The sequence below is a fragment of the Neodiprion pinetum genome, chromosome 1 (genome assembly GCF_021155775.2).
Source record: "Neodiprion pinetum isolate iyNeoPine1 chromosome 1, iyNeoPine1.2, whole genome shotgun sequence".
Classification (NCBI taxonomy): domain Eukaryota; kingdom Metazoa; phylum Arthropoda; class Insecta; order Hymenoptera; family Diprionidae; genus Neodiprion; species Neodiprion pinetum.
The window spans coordinates 30,888,151-30,910,809 of NC_060232.1; the positions used below are offsets into that span (position 1 = coordinate 30,888,151).

Consider the following 22,659-nt stretch of genomic DNA (forward strand, 5'->3'; position numbering starts at 1 on the left):
ATCGTCGTCTAAAGAAACCAAAAAACGTCGCGACAAGTCTTTTTTGCAGTGTAACTCGCGAATCGTTTACCCAGGTAACGATATTCCGGAAGCCTGCGAGTCCTGACAATTTCGCCGTTTACGTGATCTTCGATTCACTGCGGAGGCTTGTTTTTGTCAGGAATAGAAAAGACCGGTATCGATCGAATACATTTGTAAGCTGGTCGACGACACCGCAGTCTTCGATAATCGCTTAACAAGGTTGCATCACTTCGGGAGAAGTATCGTCGCTGTCGGTAGGTGTATGTAGCCAGGCACTCACGTACGCGTATGATACGTGTCCGCGAAAACGTACATCTCTGTACAGTGATTGGATAACCATCGCGTTCGAAAGAGCAAACGATCCGTCCACCCTCCGATTTAAATGCGCCGACCTTGATTCCACGTTATTGACACGGCAGGCGTGGACCGCGCCAATCGGCGCTGATTGTCACCGGTTTTAAGCGCCCTGAATCGGTAGCGATGCTGTAACAAACCAACCAGTCATCCGCAACGATCCCCCTACCGCAGCGGAGTTAGCTAGCATAAATTGGCAGAAGTTTTGCGTAATTTGAAAAATGCGAGAGAGTCAATTGGCCGGAAGCCCTGGAGCCAAGGTTTGAGAAGGAAAATCCTTGCAGACTGACTGATAATCGTTACTCGTGCAGCACGATTTACGCAACCGTGAAAAATTCAAGACCAAGCCTGGTACATGCTCCCGAAGGTGCAAAGCGAACCGATTCCTCCACCCAAGAGTACTCCTAACCCACATTATGCGGCACCTAGCATACCTATTTACATAACTTCGGCAAGTGTATACGAAAAATGTTCGTTCATCGCTAACCTATGGTAACGTGATACCACGGATTAAAAGTGGATTCACGATCCTGTGCCAGCACGAAAGCTTAGATTCTGATTAACCGCAGCGGATGTCGAGTGTACGATGCAAGTCAGCATTACGCGTCGCGACCATGTCACTTGGGGGGGGGGGGGGGGGGAGAGCTTCTCCCCGTACCTTCACATCCTCGGTTCAACGGGTACCGAATAACGCTAGAAATTGAAATACGTGCCCATGTCGGTACATCTATACACACGCATGCATTGAGTAGTCTTCTCCTCTCCTTCCCCTTAAAGAACTCTCTCGGCGAGAGGCAGCAGCGTGTTACAACGAAAACAAGAGCCGGCTCGCCGAGTATAAGGACTACAACTTATACGACGACGACGATAATAATTCCCTCTGTGTGCCTGCGAATCTCAAGTCCCATTACACGTAGCGAGGCGCACACAACCATCGTCGCTGCACGTTATGCATGTGCATTCGTGCATTTCTTTTCTATTTTTTTCATTTTCTTTTTTACCCATTCAATTCACACGCACAGACTCGCCGTCGTCGAGGCACCAAAGCGCGTTCACGTGCTGCTGCGTCGATATGTGTGTGTGTGTGTGTGGGGGGGGAGGGGGGAGGGGGCCAAATCCCCCGTCGCCCCGCGTCGGTGTTTCTCTCTTTCTCTTTCACGTCGCTACATTTCCCCCATCTCTTACAAGAGAGTTCAGCGGAATATTCCATGGATGAGATTTGTTGTCTCCCTCCGACCGACGGCGCGACGATCGGTCCGAGCTACTCGCACTTGCACGAAATTGTACGGTCTTTCCTGACGCTGGATCTCACCTACACGGGTGGGACCCCCGTAGCTTTGGGTAGCCGGGTAGCTGGGTACCGGCTTCTCTCTCTTCCTCACTCCGACCCCATCCTTTCGTCCTTTCCACTTTTCCTCTCCGTCTCCCTCTTCCTAGCGGGCTCTCTCTTTCTCTCGCCGCGCGCACGTCGAGTTGCCGAGGAGGCTCAGGGGCGTACATCCCGCGGCAAGGGCCCCTCGCGTGGCGACACAAATTTTTGTCATCCGTCATCGATCTGCTTCCTCGACGTTCGAAGGGGTCGATGACACGATGAAACAATCGCTAGAAAGTAACCGTACGAACTACCGAGTCAGTCCATGGGTAAACAGAAAAAAAAGGAAGAAAAATGAGGAGGAGGAGAGGTAAAAAAAAAAAAAAAACAAAAGAAACAACAAATTCATTTCATCTTAGCACGATAAAAATACGTGGGCAAGATGCGGTGTGTACGTGTGAGGGCGTAAGAGCGGTAAATTGTGTGGAGTAAAAAAGCTACGCTTTGCTCCGCAAGTGTGTAACAACAAAATGACGGGTGTAATAACGTGTAACGCTGGACCGACGCGTTAATTAACGTCGGACATAAAACGCGATCATGGCATCGCCTCGTTGTATTGTTTCATCAATTTACTTATCTCCACCAGTTTACTCGAGCAGTAATATAATAATTGTGAGAATCAATTGCGTACCAGGCGGTTTCATCGTTGTTCATTAACCCGAGCGTACGCCCACGCAACGTTCAATTCATTATAATAGAATTGCAATTGCAATTGCATCCCGGGAATCACTGGCTGAATAACAAGCAGCGAACAGAGTTCGTTTCACGTACTTTCACGGCATCGTTGTACGCCGTTCGATTCGCGCATGCCCGGATATACTGATCAGCTGATTTTGACAGATATACCTGCCGGGGTTGCTGTAACGGCGGCTTCTGCGCCCGAATGAGAACAGCTGATGGCCAACCGTGAAGCGTCGAGTCGTCGCTATGCTCCATGCTTCGTAGGCTATTCTACTTGTCATCACCGGTTCTTGCTTTCTGGTGAAAATGACCCGCTAACCATTTCTGCGTTCAGTTCCATACGATACGGCCTGTATTTACATAATGATGATAATAATCACTCGACACACACGGGAAAGGTGTAAGGTTTTTATTTATTTTTTTTTTTAATTGTACTCTTGTAAATCAAATTTTCACGCATTTACCGGCGTTTTTTTTTTCCTTTACATTGTTCATCATTGCGCGATTATTTCACGTTGAAAATATATTATAATATTATGATTTCCGGTACGTAAATGAAAGCGATGACGAATAGTGGATATTTATACTCAAGTTGAGCATGTTTTAGTAAACAAAAAGAACCACTCCGACACAATATTATTGAAATTCGAGCTAGGTCTTCTAAGAATATATAGAATACATGTGGTTTTTCTACTATGAGCTTACTGGCTCTGGCTAACGAAGCGATTCTACAAATAATCATTGCCAACTGTGATTAACGACTTCCCCACATGAAAAGTTGAAGTTTTCGTTAATTACTACTTGTCAAGAATCTTGGCTCCTGACGGCCGTGGCGAACTGGGGTCGGTCGGTTAAAACTTTGTTTTACTCCGAACAGATCCGCGACCAACCAAGAGACAATGGAACGGTCTCAAGTTTTCCCATGTATATGGTTAAAATCAAACAGGCTTTCCATTACAGGGTGTACACACGTACGTATAACAGATACTGCTCCGTTCGATTTCCGACAATAAACCGATACCCCGAACGCACAAACGTCGCGCTTTCCCCCGGCGCATATAACACATCCGGAACTTTCTAATATCCCGACGATAATGCGCTCTGCGATATCGTAGGACGGATCGGTATGGCGACGTGTTTTCTACCCTGTCGTCGCACGTTATACCTATCTACATACATGCATAATATATGTGGGATGATAAACTTTCGCCTAAACGTATAGGGTGAATTGTGTGCATGCAAGAGACATTTCCGCAGAGACTCGATAAAAAGAATAAGCAAGCAAACGTTGTCATGCAATTTTCAATACATACTACAATAATTCGCAAGAGCGGCGAACCGTCGCTGCAGACGGAGTATTAAATTAGAATTTCAAAAGTCAGGATCTCCCGATTGTCGATTAATCTCTGTCATTCGTTGTACGGAAAAATGAATCGCGAACATTTGGGGATCCGTGCCTCTAGGCCTGATTCGATCCCTGTAACCCACACAAAGTCTTCGTCAGCTCCGATCCTTCGATGAGGGTGTCGGAGGCGCACGGAGCTAGGCTAGTAGCTTCGCCCCTGTTCGAAACAGGCTTCGAGCCCTCCTGCCCCACTCACTCGTTCTCGCTCTCACTCTCTCTTTCTCTTTCTCTTTCTCTCTCTCGCTCGTTTTTCCCTCGCTCTCTCCGTCGTTGGAGCCGACGCCGTTCCACAGAGAGGAGGATGGTTCTCGTTCCTCGTTGCACGCGAGTACCTCGAGGATAAGTCGGTCCTTCTCGCACCTCGAAGAGGGATCAGGCCAACCTATACCATCGGTGCTCGTTCTCCCTCGAAACCACAGCCGTTTTCAATGCCTCCATCCTTCTCCCGGTGCATTTAACTCGCTGTCCTTTTCTATCCCTTGGTAACAGCACACAGCGCGAGAGGTCCGAAGAGAAGCGAGCGGAGGAGTGGAGTGGAGTGGTGAGGAGAGGAGAGAAGAGGAGAGAAGAGGAGAGCAGAGGAGAGGAGAGGAGAGGAGGAGAGAGGAGTGGAGTGAAGTGAAGTGCAGTAGAGTGAAGACGACTTCGAGCTATACGAGCAACAAAGTTGAGGGCTTAGAAGCCACGTAATCATTAATAAAAAATGATTTACCTGTCTTCTTAGTCACGGCGAACGATCCGAACTGCCTATATATTATAAATGTACACCCCCCCCCCCCTTCCACCCCCTTCGGTATCGCTAATACGGATATATCGTACACAATATATTTCTTATTTATGAGTCTGAAATTTGTATTAGACGGGGGCGTATAAACGCCCATATACAGTTCGAAAGAACAAGCAGAAAAAGAAGAACAAGAACAAGAGGAAAAAAAGAAAAAGTCGAGAATAAATAAATAAATGAAAATTAGTTGGGTTTTTGTGCGCAGGTGTGGAATAGCAAGTATAGTAATAAGCGAATGAGTAACCGAGTGAGCAGAAATAACCTTCGGATAACGAATTCGCACTGGACGGAGCTTCCGAATTGAATAAAATTGCTTTCGCCCTGGTTGTGTTCACCGGTTGTATGTACGATGTACATACCTACACACGCACGTGTATAATGCGAGCATGCAAGAAGGCTACGCGCAGCGTTGCGCTGACACAGAGGCATGAAAACATCTTACATGCGTATGGGTCGCTGTACAGTATAATACCCACAGCGTCAAGATCGCGTGTCAGAGATCTCTCTTGATTCTCGTTGTATTTTTCGAACGGTCTGACAGAGCGAGAAAGACACCGTTATACTCGTTATCCTAACCCAAATTAACCAAACATCCGTATATGTATAGAGTACACGCTCGAGCATATGATACGTATGTACATTGTACACATATAATTATACGGTAGATAAATGTATATGTGAATAAACCAGCGGACAGTAATCAACCGATATTCTCCACTTTTCAGAGAAAGAAGAGGAAGAAACAGAAAGTATAAAGAAATAAAGAAACGCGGATGGAATTAAAAAAGAAGAGAATAGTTGAGGTAAAGAAAACAGCAAAGGGAGGATCAGTTCGGAAGGATCAAAATTTACTCCTGGTAGAACTAACTTCTCCACCATCTATGCATGTCACGTAAAATTTCACAGGTTTTTGCATCGGGTGCATTATTTATCCATTGAAGAAACGACATCGATCCCAATGTTGCTCTTTGTTCCCTCCAAGTTTCGGCCGTTCGTTGTTTCTTTTCGATATTAATTTCTTTCGTCCTGCAGCAAGTGGCGGATATCTCGCGAGACAAATTTTCAGGCACCACGTCACGCTTTGTGTCGATCTGGTCTTTGCAGTGGGAAAGGGAAGAAGCGAGTGACCGAGGAAAGTGAGAAAATATCGACAAAAAGAGGGTGTATGTATATATATATATATATATATACACACGTATAGCCTATATATATACACACATATACACATATATACACAATTTCGACTCCACCGCCCTCGGTTTCCCGGCCTGAGAGATGTTTGAAAAAAATAGCTCCGTGCTTAGCTTTTTATTGGGTAGGATAAACCTTTATTTCCCATTGGCAACGCGGCCTCGGGATCGCGGTGCGCAGGGGTAGCAACTGTGACCCGCCCTCTCCCCTGGCATCGGCACTGCAGGGGTAGCCTACAGACAGCACAAAGGACGAAAGGACTACAACTGCTCACCGAGGCCTCCCTTTGTTCCCGACAGATTTTCAATCTCACCACCACCGGCGTAACTTATTTTATTATTATTATTATCATCATCACCGTCATCGTCATTATCATCGTCGTAGTCGTCGACTTTATTATTGCTATTAATATTATTATTATCGTTTTCGCTTTCTTCTTTTAAACGGAATGAACTTTTTTAAGGCTCGAGTAAGCTGCTGCCGATGGTCCATCCGTATACTGGAGGAACTGTAGAGGTGGATCAGGGTATAACGAGAAGGGAAAAAAATGGGAAATTAATGAAAGAGGTGCGGGTGATGAGGGAAAAGGGAATCGAATTCCTCGGTCTTTCAAACCTCTCGAAACGTCACAGCAACAACAGGAAGTCGTTGTCACGTTCGACGCCCGCAGCGGCAGATGATAATTTTTCATGAATATATAGTCCCGCGCACAAGTGTAGGCACCTAAAGCTGCCGACCCAAATTTTTCTCCGCCATCTCATTACGTATCTTTCTTTATCTTCGCTGTTTGTTTGTATTATTTCTTTCTTGTTCAAACAGCACTTGCAACGATAGCTCATCGCGCAATCGTCGCGCGAAGAATCGAACGTGTCGGTACATGTTTTCGAAAGAGCAATCTGTCTGGTTCGCGGTAATCACAACTTGGTTTTGTGCAAGGTATGTGAACAAAGTTCGTAAGATAGAAAAAATAGAAAGTGAAACAATACGAGGAAATTTTACAACACTTCGGAAATTTGGTCGTGAAAAATGCTCGGCTATCATATTTTTACGGAGCTTCGTGCAGCAGACTTCGTCTAACGCAAAGGTCTACTCACACCAGCTTGTATTCTCGTACGAGTGGTTATACGCACGCAGGCTTATCTCGACGGAACCGCTGCTATCTGTGTAGGTATATCTGAATAGGTAAGCGCGAGGATCGAGTGAATTTATGACACGCTCGACACCCCGAAGTTGATCCTCGTAAACGAGCAAAGGCAGCAATTCTTAACTTTCGTTTATGCACTTGGCAGGCTCGTCCCTTCTTTCTTTCCGCACGTTTCAACTGACATTTATAATTCTTTATCTGAGATCGCCGCGTCCCACGTTCTGGCAGAAGATTATTATATAATTGAATGGGTTCTCCTTCGTCGCTGATTGTGAGCGTCGGCTCAACCGTGAATGCTGTAATTGCCTCGATTATACGTATACGTGCAATATCCAACCGTGTATGTGCCCACGCACACAATCTTCATACGTCCATAAGAGATTCATAGCCTTAACGGTAAAATATGTCTGTCACGGCGATGTCGTTATACATACTTACTTCGTTCCAACTCTCCAATTTTTCTTCTGTATTTTTTTTTTTTTTTTTCGTTTTTTTACTTTGCGCGTTTGTTTCCATTTTTCAATTTTTATTCCCAGAAAATTAATTGAGAGAAATTTATGACAACGATCCAATTATTGAATGAGGTTACCGTACAATATGAAATTTTTCCCATTGGAACGAATAATATCGCGTAACGTTACATGTAACGTCATGTTTGCAAAACGTCGTTATATAGACTTAATTCGTTCTGTTTTTTATTTGGCAAAACAGGCAGCGACTGCAGCCTTGAACAATTTCAGTCAAGTGTGCACGAGTAGGTTATATACATATGTACATTGGACATGTAACGCGAAGCGAACGATCGGCGCGAACGACCTCGCCTTGACAATTAAATGACAGTGGCTACATTGTTCGGAGACTCTCGCCGGTTCTCTAATTGCAACAATCATCCGTAAAACGGAATTATACCTCGTACGTACATTTATAACGTACGTGAGTTCGGACTGGAAACGGGAGAGCTAATCGCGATGCCTGTGCCACGGTGGTTACTAGGAACAACGCTTCGAAAAAATGGTCGCGGGTGGCTGCGCCGATACCGCGAAGACGCAAGGGATGTTATTAGAGCAGTTCAGGGAAAAGTTGAGTGGCGTAAACGGCGCTGTGTAAGAATTCAGAGAAAATGAATAAATTTTACACAGCGGGAATACAGTGGCGGCCGCTAGAGCGTAAGCGGCGCGGTATATTGAATTGTAAACACGTGTGTACAGAGGTGGTTCGGTTCAGAGAAACCGATAGCCAAGCAAAGCGTGCGGCAGGACGGTGGATGGCCAAGCAATGCGAAGTTGAACAAAGGAAAACAAAGCAAAAACAAACTATCGCGGGTAAGCAAAACGGCAAACGCAATCACGCCCTCTTCGCCGGCTGAACATTACAGGCATATGATACACGTGTACCGAAGGTAGAAAGAAACTGTCTGAAAAGAAAGAAACGAAATTGAAGTTGGCAGCGTTGTCGTAACGATTCGTGCTGAGGAAAAACCGTTACTTCGCGATTTGAGAACTGTGTGAATTTCGGTAAACCGTAATAAACCAAAGCACACTCGTATTTCGAAATCTTAAATCCATGAAAATCATTGTGAAATTAAGATAATAGTGATTTTTTTCGAATGTATCGTCACGGTTACGTTACTAGCTTCAACCTCGTGTGGGCGGGTATATTTTGATCGCTAGACTGAAGAGAGGACAAGCGATTCGACTGATATATCAGTTTCCCAATAAACTCTTCAAAGCTGCCAGCTGGCACTTACCGAAAGAGCATTCAACGCCCAAATCGTTATTAAACCGCTTAAAAGCTGATATTTGCCGTTGCTCGATTCGTATCTTCTGGCTCGCAAACTATCAGGCCATCTCAAAGGGTATATTCGCCTTCTTTAATCTCTTGCATGCGAGCAGAGGAAAAGCGAGGTATATATGTAAGAGCGTGGTGATCAATTCGAATGATGGATCAACGCCGAAAGCGGACTTGGCGCAGGCTTCCATTAGGCAGCCATCGACGTCGGACACGTTAAAGGATTCCAATTTGTGCCTTTCACCCTTTCGAAAACTTCCTGCGGATACACGCCTGCCATCATCTTCGCATTGCTGCTGATTGTTTCGTTACAGTTAGTCATTAGGCCCGCCGTTCTGGGGGTCCGGAGTTTAATGCTTCGCAAAAGACGTTTTCACGGTCGAAGGGATCGAGTCTTTTGTGCGAAAGGACCGAAAGTTAAGCCCTTGCGCGTCGACGCAACGCACGCAACTGCATACTAACGTCGTCGACGACGTCGTCGAGGAACGAGACGGACAAGAGAGCAGTTGACAAATGACGGTACACAAAACCAGCCATTATCCCGTATAAGTGTGGGTGCCTCACGGTGGCTCGCATTCCCGCCGGTTGCTGCAGGTGACCAAGCTAAACGTTAACTCCGGGGTACTTAGGGCGGATGCGGGTGGTTGGAAAATTTACAAATACACCCCCTCCCCCGGGCTCCCTTTTCCCTTTCAAGTCACGAAACGGAGTAAAAGGAAAACCTCAATTAGCGGTCAGGGAGAAACAAGATTAACTCCTCAAATGATCAGGCTACACTTCGTACGTTATTCTCCCGCGAAAGTTTTCCAGGCAACTCGGGTCATGGTATATTACAAACCTCAATTACGATCCTCATTATACTTTGTACATACACGATGTGTGCTGCGATTGTGAACGTAAGTAAGCGCGTAACCTCCGAGGAGCCAATTTCAGTTGAAAACGCGTACAAAAACGCGATACGATGAAATTACAGTATTATACATACCGTGTGTAAAACGCGTGTTTTACTTAATTTGCCAGGGCTCTTTGATATTTTACCGTAAAAACCGTTCAGCTTTGCGAAATAATAATGTAGAAAAAACGAGTATGCATCCGTTATCAAAGGAGCAGCTCGCGAGTTTGCACAGCTTTCTCCCACGCTTTCTAGAACAGAAATAAAAACGAGTCGAGACGAACGGAAAATGTATATTTGAAATTCCAGGAATGAAAATGATGAGAAGTATCATCGAAATATGAAACGAAGAGAATAATAATAGTCGCTCAGATACTTCCTCTGAGAAGAGGGTTGTTTGAAACGACGGTTTAGAATACCAAACTTTTCCACCTCGAGGGTAAAATTGAATTTAAACGTGGACGAAGCTTGGAGAAAAATGTCAAGGTAAGAGAACGTGGTAACGCAAGGGAACCAAATACGTAAGCTTAGCAGCGAAAACCGTAATGTATGGCAAAAAAAATTGAATCATACCTATGAAATCGAGTTTTTATACCGACCAGGAAGAACTAATCGGAAGAAATCCTGAAGAACGGACAACATGGTGGACAATGTCAAGTTATATGGAAAAAAGGAAGTTATAAAGAAGTTCACTGAAAGGAGTGTCCACAGCAGAACACAGAGAGATAAGATACGCATTATACCTTATCGTATCGTATCGCATCATACAGAAGAAATCCGAGAATATCTAAAAATAAAAGGTGAAATAAAAGGGAAGTCGAAGGATGACAGTAGGGGTAAGGTACGGAAATGAAGAGGAGAAAAAATAGATCCTGTTTATACGAGAAGAGAAATGGAAATGCTTTTGGTGCAAAGAAGAGAACGGGACACGGGGTACGGCTTCTCGGAAACATACAGACTGAGGCTTGAAAAGAGAGGGTTACGCGGACTATGGTTGGTATATACGGCTAACGGATGCAACAGTGGTCAAAGGAAATCAGGAACTTATTGAGCTGTACATTCAAGAAGTTGAAAGAGTAAAACTAGCCGTGACCGGTATTGGCACCGACAGAACAGACCAGGATGAAGGACGCGTGGAAATTTCTTACCGGGCAGCGATTTTCGATAACAGAAATCGTGTTAGCGGTCCAACGATACCTTATACAAGGCATAAGGAGTGTCTGAACAACGCTATAACGATAATGTTTTCCCCAAAACGCGACAACGATGGCAGGCTACGAAAAGAAAGAAGATTAAAAAACATATATCAACCCAGAGATACATCTGTGCCTGTCAGAGTGCCGCCCGCGTCGCTATCACCAAGATTATATATGCGAAGGGAGGAAGCGATTTCGAAGCCGGATCCTCTCATGCCGCAGTCACGCGACATTTTCGCCTAATCGTTAAAGCATCGCGAGATTTCGCGATACCGTCACGTGTTCCGGCGCACAAGCGTCGAACTCGTTCTAGGACACCCTGTATGCGTAAACGAGCACGATTACACACACCGGTAATCTACCGACTCGGAAACGCCTCTTGCGATCGAGATTACAGCAGCTACACGATCGGCCTTAGGCCTTCACCTATTTTTAGCAGCGGTTTCGTTCGTTTCGAGGGCGGCCGTCGGAAAGGGCGGGGACTCAAGGTGTAGGTATTTATTTATCCATAAATCTGTTCGCCTTCGCGCCGGTAGCTCGACCGGATCAGCTTCGTCAGGCTCCGACGATACCTCGAGAAGCTGAGAGCGGCTGATCAACAAGAGTGTTTGGCTCCTCGCAACGGCGGGTTAACTTTTCCCAAATACACTCGAGGGCATAAATCCTACATACGAAGAAGATCACGCGTCGAATCGAATTTGCGAATCCACCATATCGCGATAAAAAAAAAACAGTTAATTGGTCCCCCCCCTCCACCAGCGGTTCTATAATGAGCTCGATTCATCAGATTTCGCATTGAGATGCAGCAAAGGAGCAACAACAATCGAAGTTCGTCGGCAGCGGAGCGCCGTGTGAATTAAATATAAGTTGATAAAAATTCACGCTTTAGAGACCGAAGCAGCGTCGGTGCAAGTAGATATAAATTCTCTTTTCATGCACTGCACCGTTTGATTTACGACCGTACTGCTGCTGCGAACACACACACACAGCCCAGTGATGGCTTGTTTCTTCCTGCCGCGATATTTGGGAACAATGATCCTGCCTCCCCTTTTCATGTTCGCATCGCTATCCGTTTACGTATGATGAATTATCAATCCATTTATGCGTCTCGCACGAAGCTCGAGAATCCGATCGAAGCTTCCAGGTCCCAACGAGATGACCTCTGATATGCATTCTCTTGGCTCTTGAGTCAGCGACGATTTTGCGTCGAGGTTGACGATGCCGCTGCTGCATCGCCTACCACTTCTGTCAACCGTCCAAATCTATAGTTAGCAGCTGCCAACCTGCTTATAAGACTTCATTCACAAATTACATTGCTTGATATAAACGAGTACTGCTGAGAATCATTCCTTGCGATTCGATAGATTTGCGGTTTGAGAACGAGACACTCCCGCTACTTCAAAGAGAAGTAGAATTTAAATAGAATGGTGAAATACCCTCAGCGACGGATCACAGAGTGACAAGGCATGGCAGGTAAGCCGCTGTACCTCTACTCTTCGAACTCCAAGGAGAGAGAGGATCCACCGTCGGATTTCAACGAGTGCTTTACGAACCCCGAGACAACGGCTGATCGTTGAACCGTTTCGCTAAGGTCAATTGATTAGCAGTAAATTTTTCCAAGCATATTCATCGACGGCAATTAAATGATTCAGCTGGGTGGTGACGTGGAGGATGTTATGGTGGCTTACGTCCGAGCCGTCGCGGGAAACACGTGAAACTAACTGTTCGGCATACCCGTAAATTTACCCAAGGTGAAAAGAGTCCCGATATTATGAATAAATCTGAGGGGCTATAACCATATCAAAGGTACACCATTACCTACCGAAAAGCGTACGGTGCAGGGGAGTGAAATGAAATCGGTAAATTTCGTTGACGTAGGGAGGAATCGCTGAGCGGTGGCCCGTCTAAATCGGAAGTATAACGGACGTTACTTGTAAGATGTATGAAAATCATTCTCGACGACGGTTAAGAATTTCCGCACACGTGCAATGTGTTTTATAGGCGTAAAGTAGCTTGGTTCGTAATAGAGGTAAGCTATGCTCATTTCTAGTACACGTGTATGTATATTTATACAAATATATGCAACACACATACGGTATACATAGTTTCCAAGAAATCTACATTTACAGATATTTCTGGCACGGATTCAACCACGATGCCTGTAGGCTCGTTACATAAACACGTATTTTCACCGGGAAATATTATTTGTTGGATTTTCCCGACAAGATTACGGCCCATCGCTCTACAACGCGAAATTTTCTTTATTATGTATATTCCGAGAATCAGTATACCAGAATTTAACTGATATTATATGTATTTGTACGTAATTTTTATCGATCTACCGCGACGATGGTTGACAAAAGAGCGTTGAAAAGTGATAGAAGCCTGAGATCGACGATCAGCGGAATATTTCGTACAAGAGTTTGAAACCTCGCCGTATCGACGCGTTCGTTTCGAGCGAGTCTCGTGAAAAATTATAAGAAAAAGACAGGGAGCTACGCGGGTAGGAAAAGCTCGATTGAAACGTCGGAGGAGTTCCTATTGTACATTTCCGGCGAGGTCCGGTCAGAAAAGCCGATAAACCATGGCGATCTGCGATCTGGTTTTTATAAGGATACAGGAAAAGATTGATGCGAGCTCTTTGTAAAGACTGTCAGTAATTTTTCTGGGCATCAATCGCAGGCTGGGAAAAGTTCGTGTATCGCAGTAGGTTATACCTATGATTCTAGCATACATAGGTAGGTATAAGCTTCGACACGACACCGGCATCCGATGGGTACGGAAGCATCGGGGCGTAACTGATGCCAGTTTAATGTAGCTTCCACCTCGGGATTCATCCGTCAAACTTTGAAACGTGTCAGCGAATTCAGGCCATCGCGATAAATCTGGTGGGGAAGGATGGGGGGGGGGTGAAGCTTCGCGGCAGCTCGAGCGCGATATTTACAATAGAAAATGAACTCGGTGTAAAAATGAACTCAAGTTTCTATCCTGTACGCGTACCTACATGTGCGTATTTCCGCTCTTCTTGCTAACATCAAATTAGACACCGTTCACCGCGTCTATCCAGTCCATGTCTCTTGCCTGACGGGGGCTGTCCGATGATCGATCGATCGATCGATCGATCGGAATTTAACCGATGTAGGCGTAAAGCGGCACTGGGAAGAAAAAAAAATCACCGCACACGATATACGCGTTATATTACAGCTTTCCTTGGGTCTGGAAATGTCAGGCAAATACAGTCGAGAAAACGTTACGTCGCGATTCGTTCCAGTTTTATCATCCGAGGAGAGTAAATTGGCCAATTCTCTTTACGCCCGAACGAATAAAACTTGAAGCCATTGCCATCTCCGATTTTCCCTTGTGGATTTTTCCACCATAAATAGGGGATCGATAATTCTACGAAGCGATCGTATCCCTTGCAACAGCTGCTGACAAGGTGATAATCTACGACGGGTATCAAGGTAGGTGCAAGGAAAGGTTCGGTTACAACTACACCTAATACGGGCACCTTATATCACAGCTTGTACCTGCAGACCCGAGGCTTCGAAGAAGGCAAATCGAGCCACGAAAGAAATTGGAAGAAATAATCAATCGGGTACTCGCTGCAGGATTCTATCATTCCACGACATGGCGCTGACTCAATTCTACAGTCTATCTGCAGGTTACACGGAGAGAGTAGAAGAGCAAATTTTGCTCAGAACTGGAGGAAACGAGGAGCAAGTCAGGTTTTTTCGATAAAATGCAAAATTTACTCTGGAAACAGTGAGAATCACAGTACGCAAAGTAAAATCTGCTATATTTATAGTAAAAAAAAAAAAAACAGTCGACATGGCAATCTTTGACCAACCTTGATGCGTCCCTCTTTTCCTGCAATTTTGAGTAAAATCTGTTCGTTTTCTTCTCACAGTGTAACGGTCACCCTATAACGGAAACAGCGAACGAACGCATAACGAGCAAGTGCACGAACTTGTTTCGCAAGTTGTGAAGGCCTAATTGTAAGATTAGGTATGCCATTTTTGCACAAAATCTTCTAACCGACACTTTCAAGTGAGATTTCTGCCGCTTGTACGTGTCGATTCGGTAAATATATATACACAAAGATGAACGTAAAAACGAAGCAAAGAGACGAAAGAAACTGAAGATAATTGAAAAGCCTGGTGATTTCTCGACGTAAAAAACTTGCTAATTCTTCGCTCAATTTGAGCTCGAGACTCGTCGGTGAGTCGTAGGTGCCTCGACCAACGTTCCGGTGCAAGATCGACAAAAGCCCGCAACGCGTAGGCCAAGATCGAGTCGGATGATGAAGCACGTGAGTGACGAATGGCTGCTTCGTGCTGAGATAACAATCACTTATTACATTACGTTCGCCTTACACAATGAGCTCGCTACACAATCGTCGCTGAAGTCAGAGACTCAGGTATAGGTACGAATTATACGATGCCTACCTACACGCTCTATCCACGTCTATTGATAAATCGGATGTAAGCCGCGTTTGAAATCCATGCTCTTTACTCAAGTGCGCAACTGCGGTATTTGGGTTTGTGACAATTGAAGCAGGGCAAAAGGATGGGGTATTTTTTCGATAGAAAAATAATCATGCTTATTAAGTGGAAGATGAGATTATATATACCTGTACGGAGTAAAATTTAATAATTTTGGAATTGTTGTGGGCACTATACACGAATATTGCACAGGTTAACAAAATAGTTTGTTTTTTGTTTATATTTAAATAAATCAATTTTGATTCTATGCATCGAATAATAACCAAAATCTTCATTTGTTACTTATAAAGCTTGCTTTTGTTTTTTTTTTTTCTTATTAAAATCCGAAATACCGTTCTGGTTCTACAAAAGCAAGCTTTATCTAATAAAACTATTTTTTTGTTTATTAGCTACGTGGATGAAATCAAAATTTGACATCTAGAACCCATTCTCAAAGTTCGTGTTGACCGGTGATTATTCGTGTAGGCTGCGATTCGATTATGCCTCGTAAAATTTTTCTACAAATTAAAAAGAAGGGAAAAATAACAAAACAAACATAGAACAAGCCGAGTTTTCGTAGATGCGATCGTATCGCATTTTACACAATTTTCACCCCTCGACTTCACTTTGATATGAAATCGTGCAATAAATACCGCTGTGCAAATAACTGTGCGGATATCGGTAATAAAGCGTATAAAATTTCGCAATAGATATGTATATATATCAGACATGAAGAAATTGCGGGATTACCGTTTCCTGAGTGGCTCGTCTATGAGCAGGTTCGTACGTACCTACGTCAAGTACCTTCTTCTTACATCGGTAGAACGTGGAAATTTTTTTACGCGCGACCAGATGTTTATCGGATTATAGTTTACGTCCGAATTCGTACAGCGTCTAATGTTATGTCTGTGAATTTTCAACAACACGGGGCCCTGTTCACTGTAATCTCTTATTAGGTAACAATGATTTCTAGACGCCTCGTTATCTGAATGATTCAGATAATCTATCAGGGAGCGCCATCGCGGAGGACGAGGATAAAACGTCTGCAGCAGGTAGATCAACAAAATATACAATCACGTTTTCTTTTACATTTACAGCTTGAAGGCCGAAACTTGCGCGACGTACTTTTATAACTTACATTATTATAATTATTGAGGGGCCTTAATATCTATTCGCGTTATGTTCTCGGACAATTTATCGCCGATCTGAAAGTGCAATTTATCGTATCATGCGACTTTGACGAAATACCGAACGGAAAGACTCCGTGTGAATCAGCCGAAAGACAATCCATGAATTGTGAACTCGAGATCGAGTGTTATGGGGATAACGTATGGGTTATTAGTTAACAATACCAATACCCGCGATGAGAATCGTGAATCGATTACAGTTGCGAGTACAATTTAATGATAATACTGATCTCATACGCAAGTGAGAATAAATTCGTGTACGCATACATAGGCAGACGAATCTCAATCACAAAGCTCGGAATCTCGTATTCGTATACAGGAATGTAGCATGACTATAGCGATGTTGTTTTTACTCTCGACTGCGCGGTTATAGAGTACGATATTGCTTGCGAGCCTTTTTGCACACCTAGACCTAATCTCCTATGAAATTTTACTCGCTACACAGAAATGCGGAATAAATTTTGAACCGAGTATACGTATAAAGTACGTATAACGTATTTACCGCGGCACGTGTGTTTGGCGGATCGTTTCGAGTTTAAATTTGCTAAACACACACGGTGGGATTCACCGTGTGTCAATTTTATCATCCCGTCTCGTAACGTATAACATTATACCGGAAAGAGAATAGAATGACGTAAGAAATTAGGCAAATGTATTCTGTAACAGGCAGCACTGGTACATTACCTGACTTACGTGTATACACATTACACACACAACGCATGGCAGCGGCAACTCTTGATATACGCGCTTGTTTTCGCAAATAAGTTATATTTTTGGCTCGAGATTGATATAATAGGTATACATTAGGGTGGTTCTTATTTAGTGTGTTGTCGAATGTTTTCCGAACCCCCCCCCAAACGAGTGGAAATAATTCAATAACAACTCCCTAATTGTTTCAGATTTTTATCTCAACTCTTTATGCTTGTCGCACGCGACTTTCGTTTCGCCATAAGAGTAACGTGGGATTTCACAATCACTTTATACTTTATTTTTTTTCTCCGGCAATTTTCATGGGAAAAATCTGAATCAGACGAGGATTCATCAAGTATAATTACCTCTTTTCGAGGATATACTTTTCTTTTTGATAGCTTCATTTGTCAATTATTTCCAATAGATTTCTGCTCAAAAATTCTGAAAATAACGTTTTAGATATAGTGAACCTGACGCGTGATTTTCAGAAAGAAAAAACGTTCTCGAAAAGAGCTAGTTATACTTTTGATAAATCCCCATCTGATTCAGATTTGTCCCATGAAAATTATCGGTTAAAAAAAAAAAAAAAAATAAAGTGTAAAGTGATCGTGAAATCTCGTATTATTCTTACGGCGAAACGAAGACCTCGTGGGACAGCATAAAGACTTGAGATAAAACTCTAAAGAATGAGGAAATTGTTATTGAATTACTTCGCGTCGATTCCGAGGGCGGCTAGAACAAAAATTCGTCAACACCTTAAATAAAAACCACCCTATTATGCATATGATACATAGCGATTCATTCGCCAAAATTGAGGCAACTGGGAGGCATTGGACGCGATCGTGTACGATGCGTCTACATCCGCGCACATTACAGGAATACCTACATACCATACAACGCAAACAGCGAAAGCGAACGAGCAAATATCATTCTCGCTGTATAAGCGCGCTTTTGGCTACCGAAACATGAACGGTTTGCCCCCGCTAATTGACGACACCGAATAATTTTCAAACCGATATTACGCAGGCGTGACAGATACACGCCAGATTATTCGCTATACGATCCGCAATATACGCGTTGAAGATATGTCGCAAAGTTGGAATGAGAGCGGTCTATGAAAAAACGGTGCGTCGATTATCGTACAATAAATATATACCTATAAATATACATATATCGCATGAATTACGTGTATGTAATTTATGTGTGAACGAATATTTGCGTGTGTGCACGTTACAAGCTCGATTACGTCACACGTGTTTGCAAAACTTAATGCTGCGCTCTACGGCGGATAGTCAAGCAGCCGCTGCTGGGGAATTATTATCGCGCGATATAGTTAGAATAAAGGGGGGCGAAGCGCTGCGGATATATTGTTGAGCTAAAATTATTTGCCAGACGCAAAGGCGCTGATAAAGCGTCGCGGGTATAATGTAATTGTGTGTACTTATATCTCAGCAACAAAAATCGAAGGTCCCAATTCACCTGGTCGATTGTGAATTGTACTCGCTTTTCGCTGATTCTATAGATTGCAAAACGAACGATGCCTCTAAAAATATATGTATGTAATAACTGTAACGAGCGAACACTCGCGACTCACGCTTGACGATTATTATCAATTGGAATATACAGACGTTTGCACTCCAATTTTAAGTCGCACAGAGAATCGTTGAGGGTTTCAACCATACGAGATCACAATAATTCTATGCAAATCAGCCCGCTGATTGCAGCCATCAGGATTACACATCGGTTCAGATGGGCATATTACCGCTATTATAGTACACGCGTGCGACTCGTCTGACGCAACGCGAATGGTTTCTCACAGCTAGCAGTCGGCCTGGCTAAACTCTTCGAGCTCAAAATACATGCGTGTATACATACATATTGTACGTAAAAAATGCATGCAATGTGTTTTTCATTCAAAAAGATACGCGCGAAGTTATAAGTTACATGCCCACAACCGATATTCAAATATGTTTACTAGTGTTGTGTAAAAATATGTTTATATGACCGCCTAAATTCAGTATGATATTTACCCTGTAAGATCCCATTCTCGTGTGCACTCCTATATCATAATCGACGTGTAAAATCTCACAAAGGTTTACGAGGCGAGTGTAAAGGTGTAATAAATTGTTTTTTTTTCTTCTATTTTCTTTTTTTCTTTTTCGTTAGTTGCTTTTTCTTTTGTTCCACTTGCGACACTGCGGTGAATAAAGTTCTGCGACAGATAATTCATTGCTTTAGTTTATTGCACGGGCTGCGTAACGCGGGGATAAAACTTTAGGGCAAAGTGTTTAAAATCACGGAGATTGTTTGCCCGCAGGAATATCTTTCTTAATCAAAAACGGTGCCGTAATTCTGACTTGAGGTAAAATTTCTCAAGCGATAAAACACAAGGGAAATTGGCGAGTTTGTACGAGTTCTTTCAAGTTTCCGGAGGCGCTTGAAAAACCGAATTCTGGCGCCATCTAGCCACGCAATGATCGGACTCACCAGGTCGTTTACCCGCCTGTTTACAACTCCGCGACACACACGAGCCTACCGCACACGTATTATATGTGATTACATAATCGTGCCAGAGAACACTAATCATTAGTTTCTTTGTCATTACTCGTTTCGCTGTACTTATGACATTAGAGAATGTAACTATTAATTAATTAAAGAACTCCGTACGCCGGACGTGTAATCTAATCTACACAAGCATAGCGTATCTTATATAGTTATATGCCATGCATACGTGCATGTGTATTGTAATATACCACCTAAATGAAATTAGTTCTTTGCCAGACGAGGCAGACCCCGGTTACTCCCCTGTCCTCGCCTTGCGCTGACACAGTTTCAAACATTCGACCATACATTACGTGACGATTATGTGTATGCGTTACGTTTTTACTACACTTCGTCTTCCCAGCCGTCAAGTTTCTGAGCCTCAAAATCGTCGCATTCAACGCCTTTTTACACAGCGGTAGCTCCCGGAGATGAATAAAAACATGCGTAGATGATTAGAAGAAAACGGCTCGCAATTTTAGTGATAAAAAAAAAACAAAAATCAGAAGGCACAATGAAGAAAAAAACTTACCTATCTGGCGGCAACTTCACAAGGTCAAGGCGTTCGGGAGGCTGCATCGCTACCGGTATTTTATTCTTCTTGCCTCTGTTCTTGTTGGTTGTTTCGTTTTTGAAACCCCGCTGCGACTTCCACCTTGTCACCTTGTAATTGAAAGTAATCTTTTGTTTAGGATTAACTGCGACTATAATCGAATAAAAAATTCACCGATCGCTAAATTACACCCGCGACTCGTAACTCGAGTGTTGAATGCATTTATATCGCGGTGAACCTTTTATCCGATCAATTTTTTTTCTTGCTACTTTTCCCGTACGATTCTGAACATTCGGTCCTGAATTTCCGGAACTTTTTAGAATCTTGGGTAATCGTTGAACAATTGAGCATTTTATTGATTATATGAAAAGAAAAATGCATGTAACAATGCGTAAAATAAATAAAAATGTTTATTACGGAAACGATTATCCGAATAACAACGATTTTTGGAAACATCTCAATTTTAGAATTTTTTTTTCAAGGCGAAGATGGCCGAAGTATATTGGCATTTTGTAATTTGACAGGTTTCTACCTCGTTGGTTCACGTTACGTTATACTTATTACCGGGAGATTAGCCTTGGCCATGGAGATGGTCCGGGTGAAAATGGATCGTTGTCCCTGACTTAACGAAGCTGACGAAGTTCCGTCGCCCAGGCTTGACAAAAGCCTCTCACTGTCCGCAACTGCATCTGGTTCCAGATCTCGATTTTCACGAGTCAATTCCTCCGCATTCTGTGCAACAATCGAAATAAAACTCTTTCACTATCTGCAAAAAGTCGGGTAATTGCAACCTAACGAATCACGGATTAATTTGTTCAGTGAACGGTGCACGGGTGCTCGCCTCTGCATGTGGCCAATAACAATGTTGCGTCATCCCATCGACACACCTTGACCTCAATTGAAGTCACGGTTATTTAATACGACGCTTTTCATTTTTGCCCACGTGAAAAACAAACAAGAACGAATAAGTAGTCGAGGTGTACAGAGACGGTCCTAGGTGAGCGTCTGCGTATCAGGTTAAAGTCAGTTGGAACAGGCTATATGCTACTAATACCGCTGACCGAATTGTATGCCGATTTCTGACTACCCAACATATTGGTTTATGAAATCAGATTCTTACCTCAGCACTAATGAGATCGGAAAAATGCGACAGAAGATACCACACTGATGATAGTAATTTGATTGATAAAAACCGGAAAGTCGCATTCGTACTTGATGTACCTTCGAATTTTTATGAATCTTGAGATGCTCATTTTTTTCTGACCTCAATTCTCAATTGGCCGGGAATACGAAAACTACCCAGACGATAACGTAGAAAATATCAAGTCGGTAAATTTGATTCAGTCGGGCGCTGGTTCTCAGTTGATACACATTACCGACTGTGTTTAAGGTACTTTGCGATATACTTACCGTCCACAATATCTGACCCACAAGCTAGAGATCTAATTGCTGGTATTTAATCACTAGCGACACAAATGCCCGATCGACCCGTGACAACTACGACGCGGCGAATTCTGAGCGGGAAAATATCTGTTCAAAATAACCTCCGTCGCCGGTTCACGCTATTTTTTTTCACGCAGATACATAGCAAATTTGAGAGACACTAATCATTCATAAGTGTGAAAAATATTTTTGTAAACTTTTTAGGAACTTACAGATGACTGACGACTGTCTGTCTCAAACGATGACCCTGTAAAAGTAGGAACTAATATCAAAGGGTCCACATCGACCGTCGAGGAACATGGGACTGAACAAGGCTTCGTTTCTGAAGGCGTTGATTGTGCTTTGCACACGGTCATCCTGCCGCAGGCCCACGGATCGACCGGTACTGGATTCGGCGTTTCGTCGCAGGACCAATTTTCGCCGATCGTTCGCACACTTTCACCAGGATCATGTTTCAGATACATCCACTGGGATAAACACACTAGATGTTTGCATAATAAACTTAGAGATGAAAGAAAACGTGAAAAACGTTGTGTGCGTAGGTTAATCTAAACTGGGAAAAGTAAATATGTTTAGTAGGCTTGTTTACGTTGAACAATCTCATCCACGCGAGGTATGAACAGTGCACGACAAAAGCGTAGGACTTCTTCTCTAGATATCTAGCATACAACACATTCATCGCTCGGCAAATAAGCTCTTCTCGAATCGAGTTCACGATAAAGTCTTGTTCCGCATCGTCAAGAATTTCACGCCACTTGATCGAAGGAATGTCAGACGGGTGACGGGCTACACCCGACGGACTCCTAGAGTCCTTATCCTTTTCTGGCAGCTCTGAATCGCTGACGATACTTTTACCCGAACTTCTGCGATTTGAGTTGACCGATTTGCGTCGCAACTTATTCATGATTCTAGCGTAACGTGTATCTATGATGAAAA

General features: G+C 43.5%; 1 protein-coding gene across 2 annotated transcripts in view; it reads right to left on the reverse strand.

Moving 5' to 3' along the window:
- Window positions 1–22,225, reverse strand: part of LOC124215018 (uncharacterized) — a 93,130-nt gene extending 70,905 nt beyond the window's left edge. Inside the window, exons 1-3 of one of the 2 annotated variants that reach the window (XR_006882260.2) lie at window positions 21,401–21,549; window positions 20,845–21,012; window positions 20,260–20,390 (exon numbers count right to left, since the gene is read on the reverse strand). Coding sequence is in view for 1 of the 2 variants with exons in the window: in XM_046617873.1 (XP_046473829.1) it covers window positions 20,260–20,390; window positions 20,845–21,012; window positions 21,936–22,187 (551 nt within the window). In the remaining variant the exon portion in view is untranslated. Of the gene's footprint in view, window positions 1–20,259; window positions 20,391–20,844; window positions 21,013–21,400; window positions 21,550–21,935 lie in introns of those variants that run through there. The other variant, XM_046617873.1, reaches the window with a different exon arrangement.
- Between the last annotated feature and the right edge of the window lie 434 nt (window positions 22,226–22,659).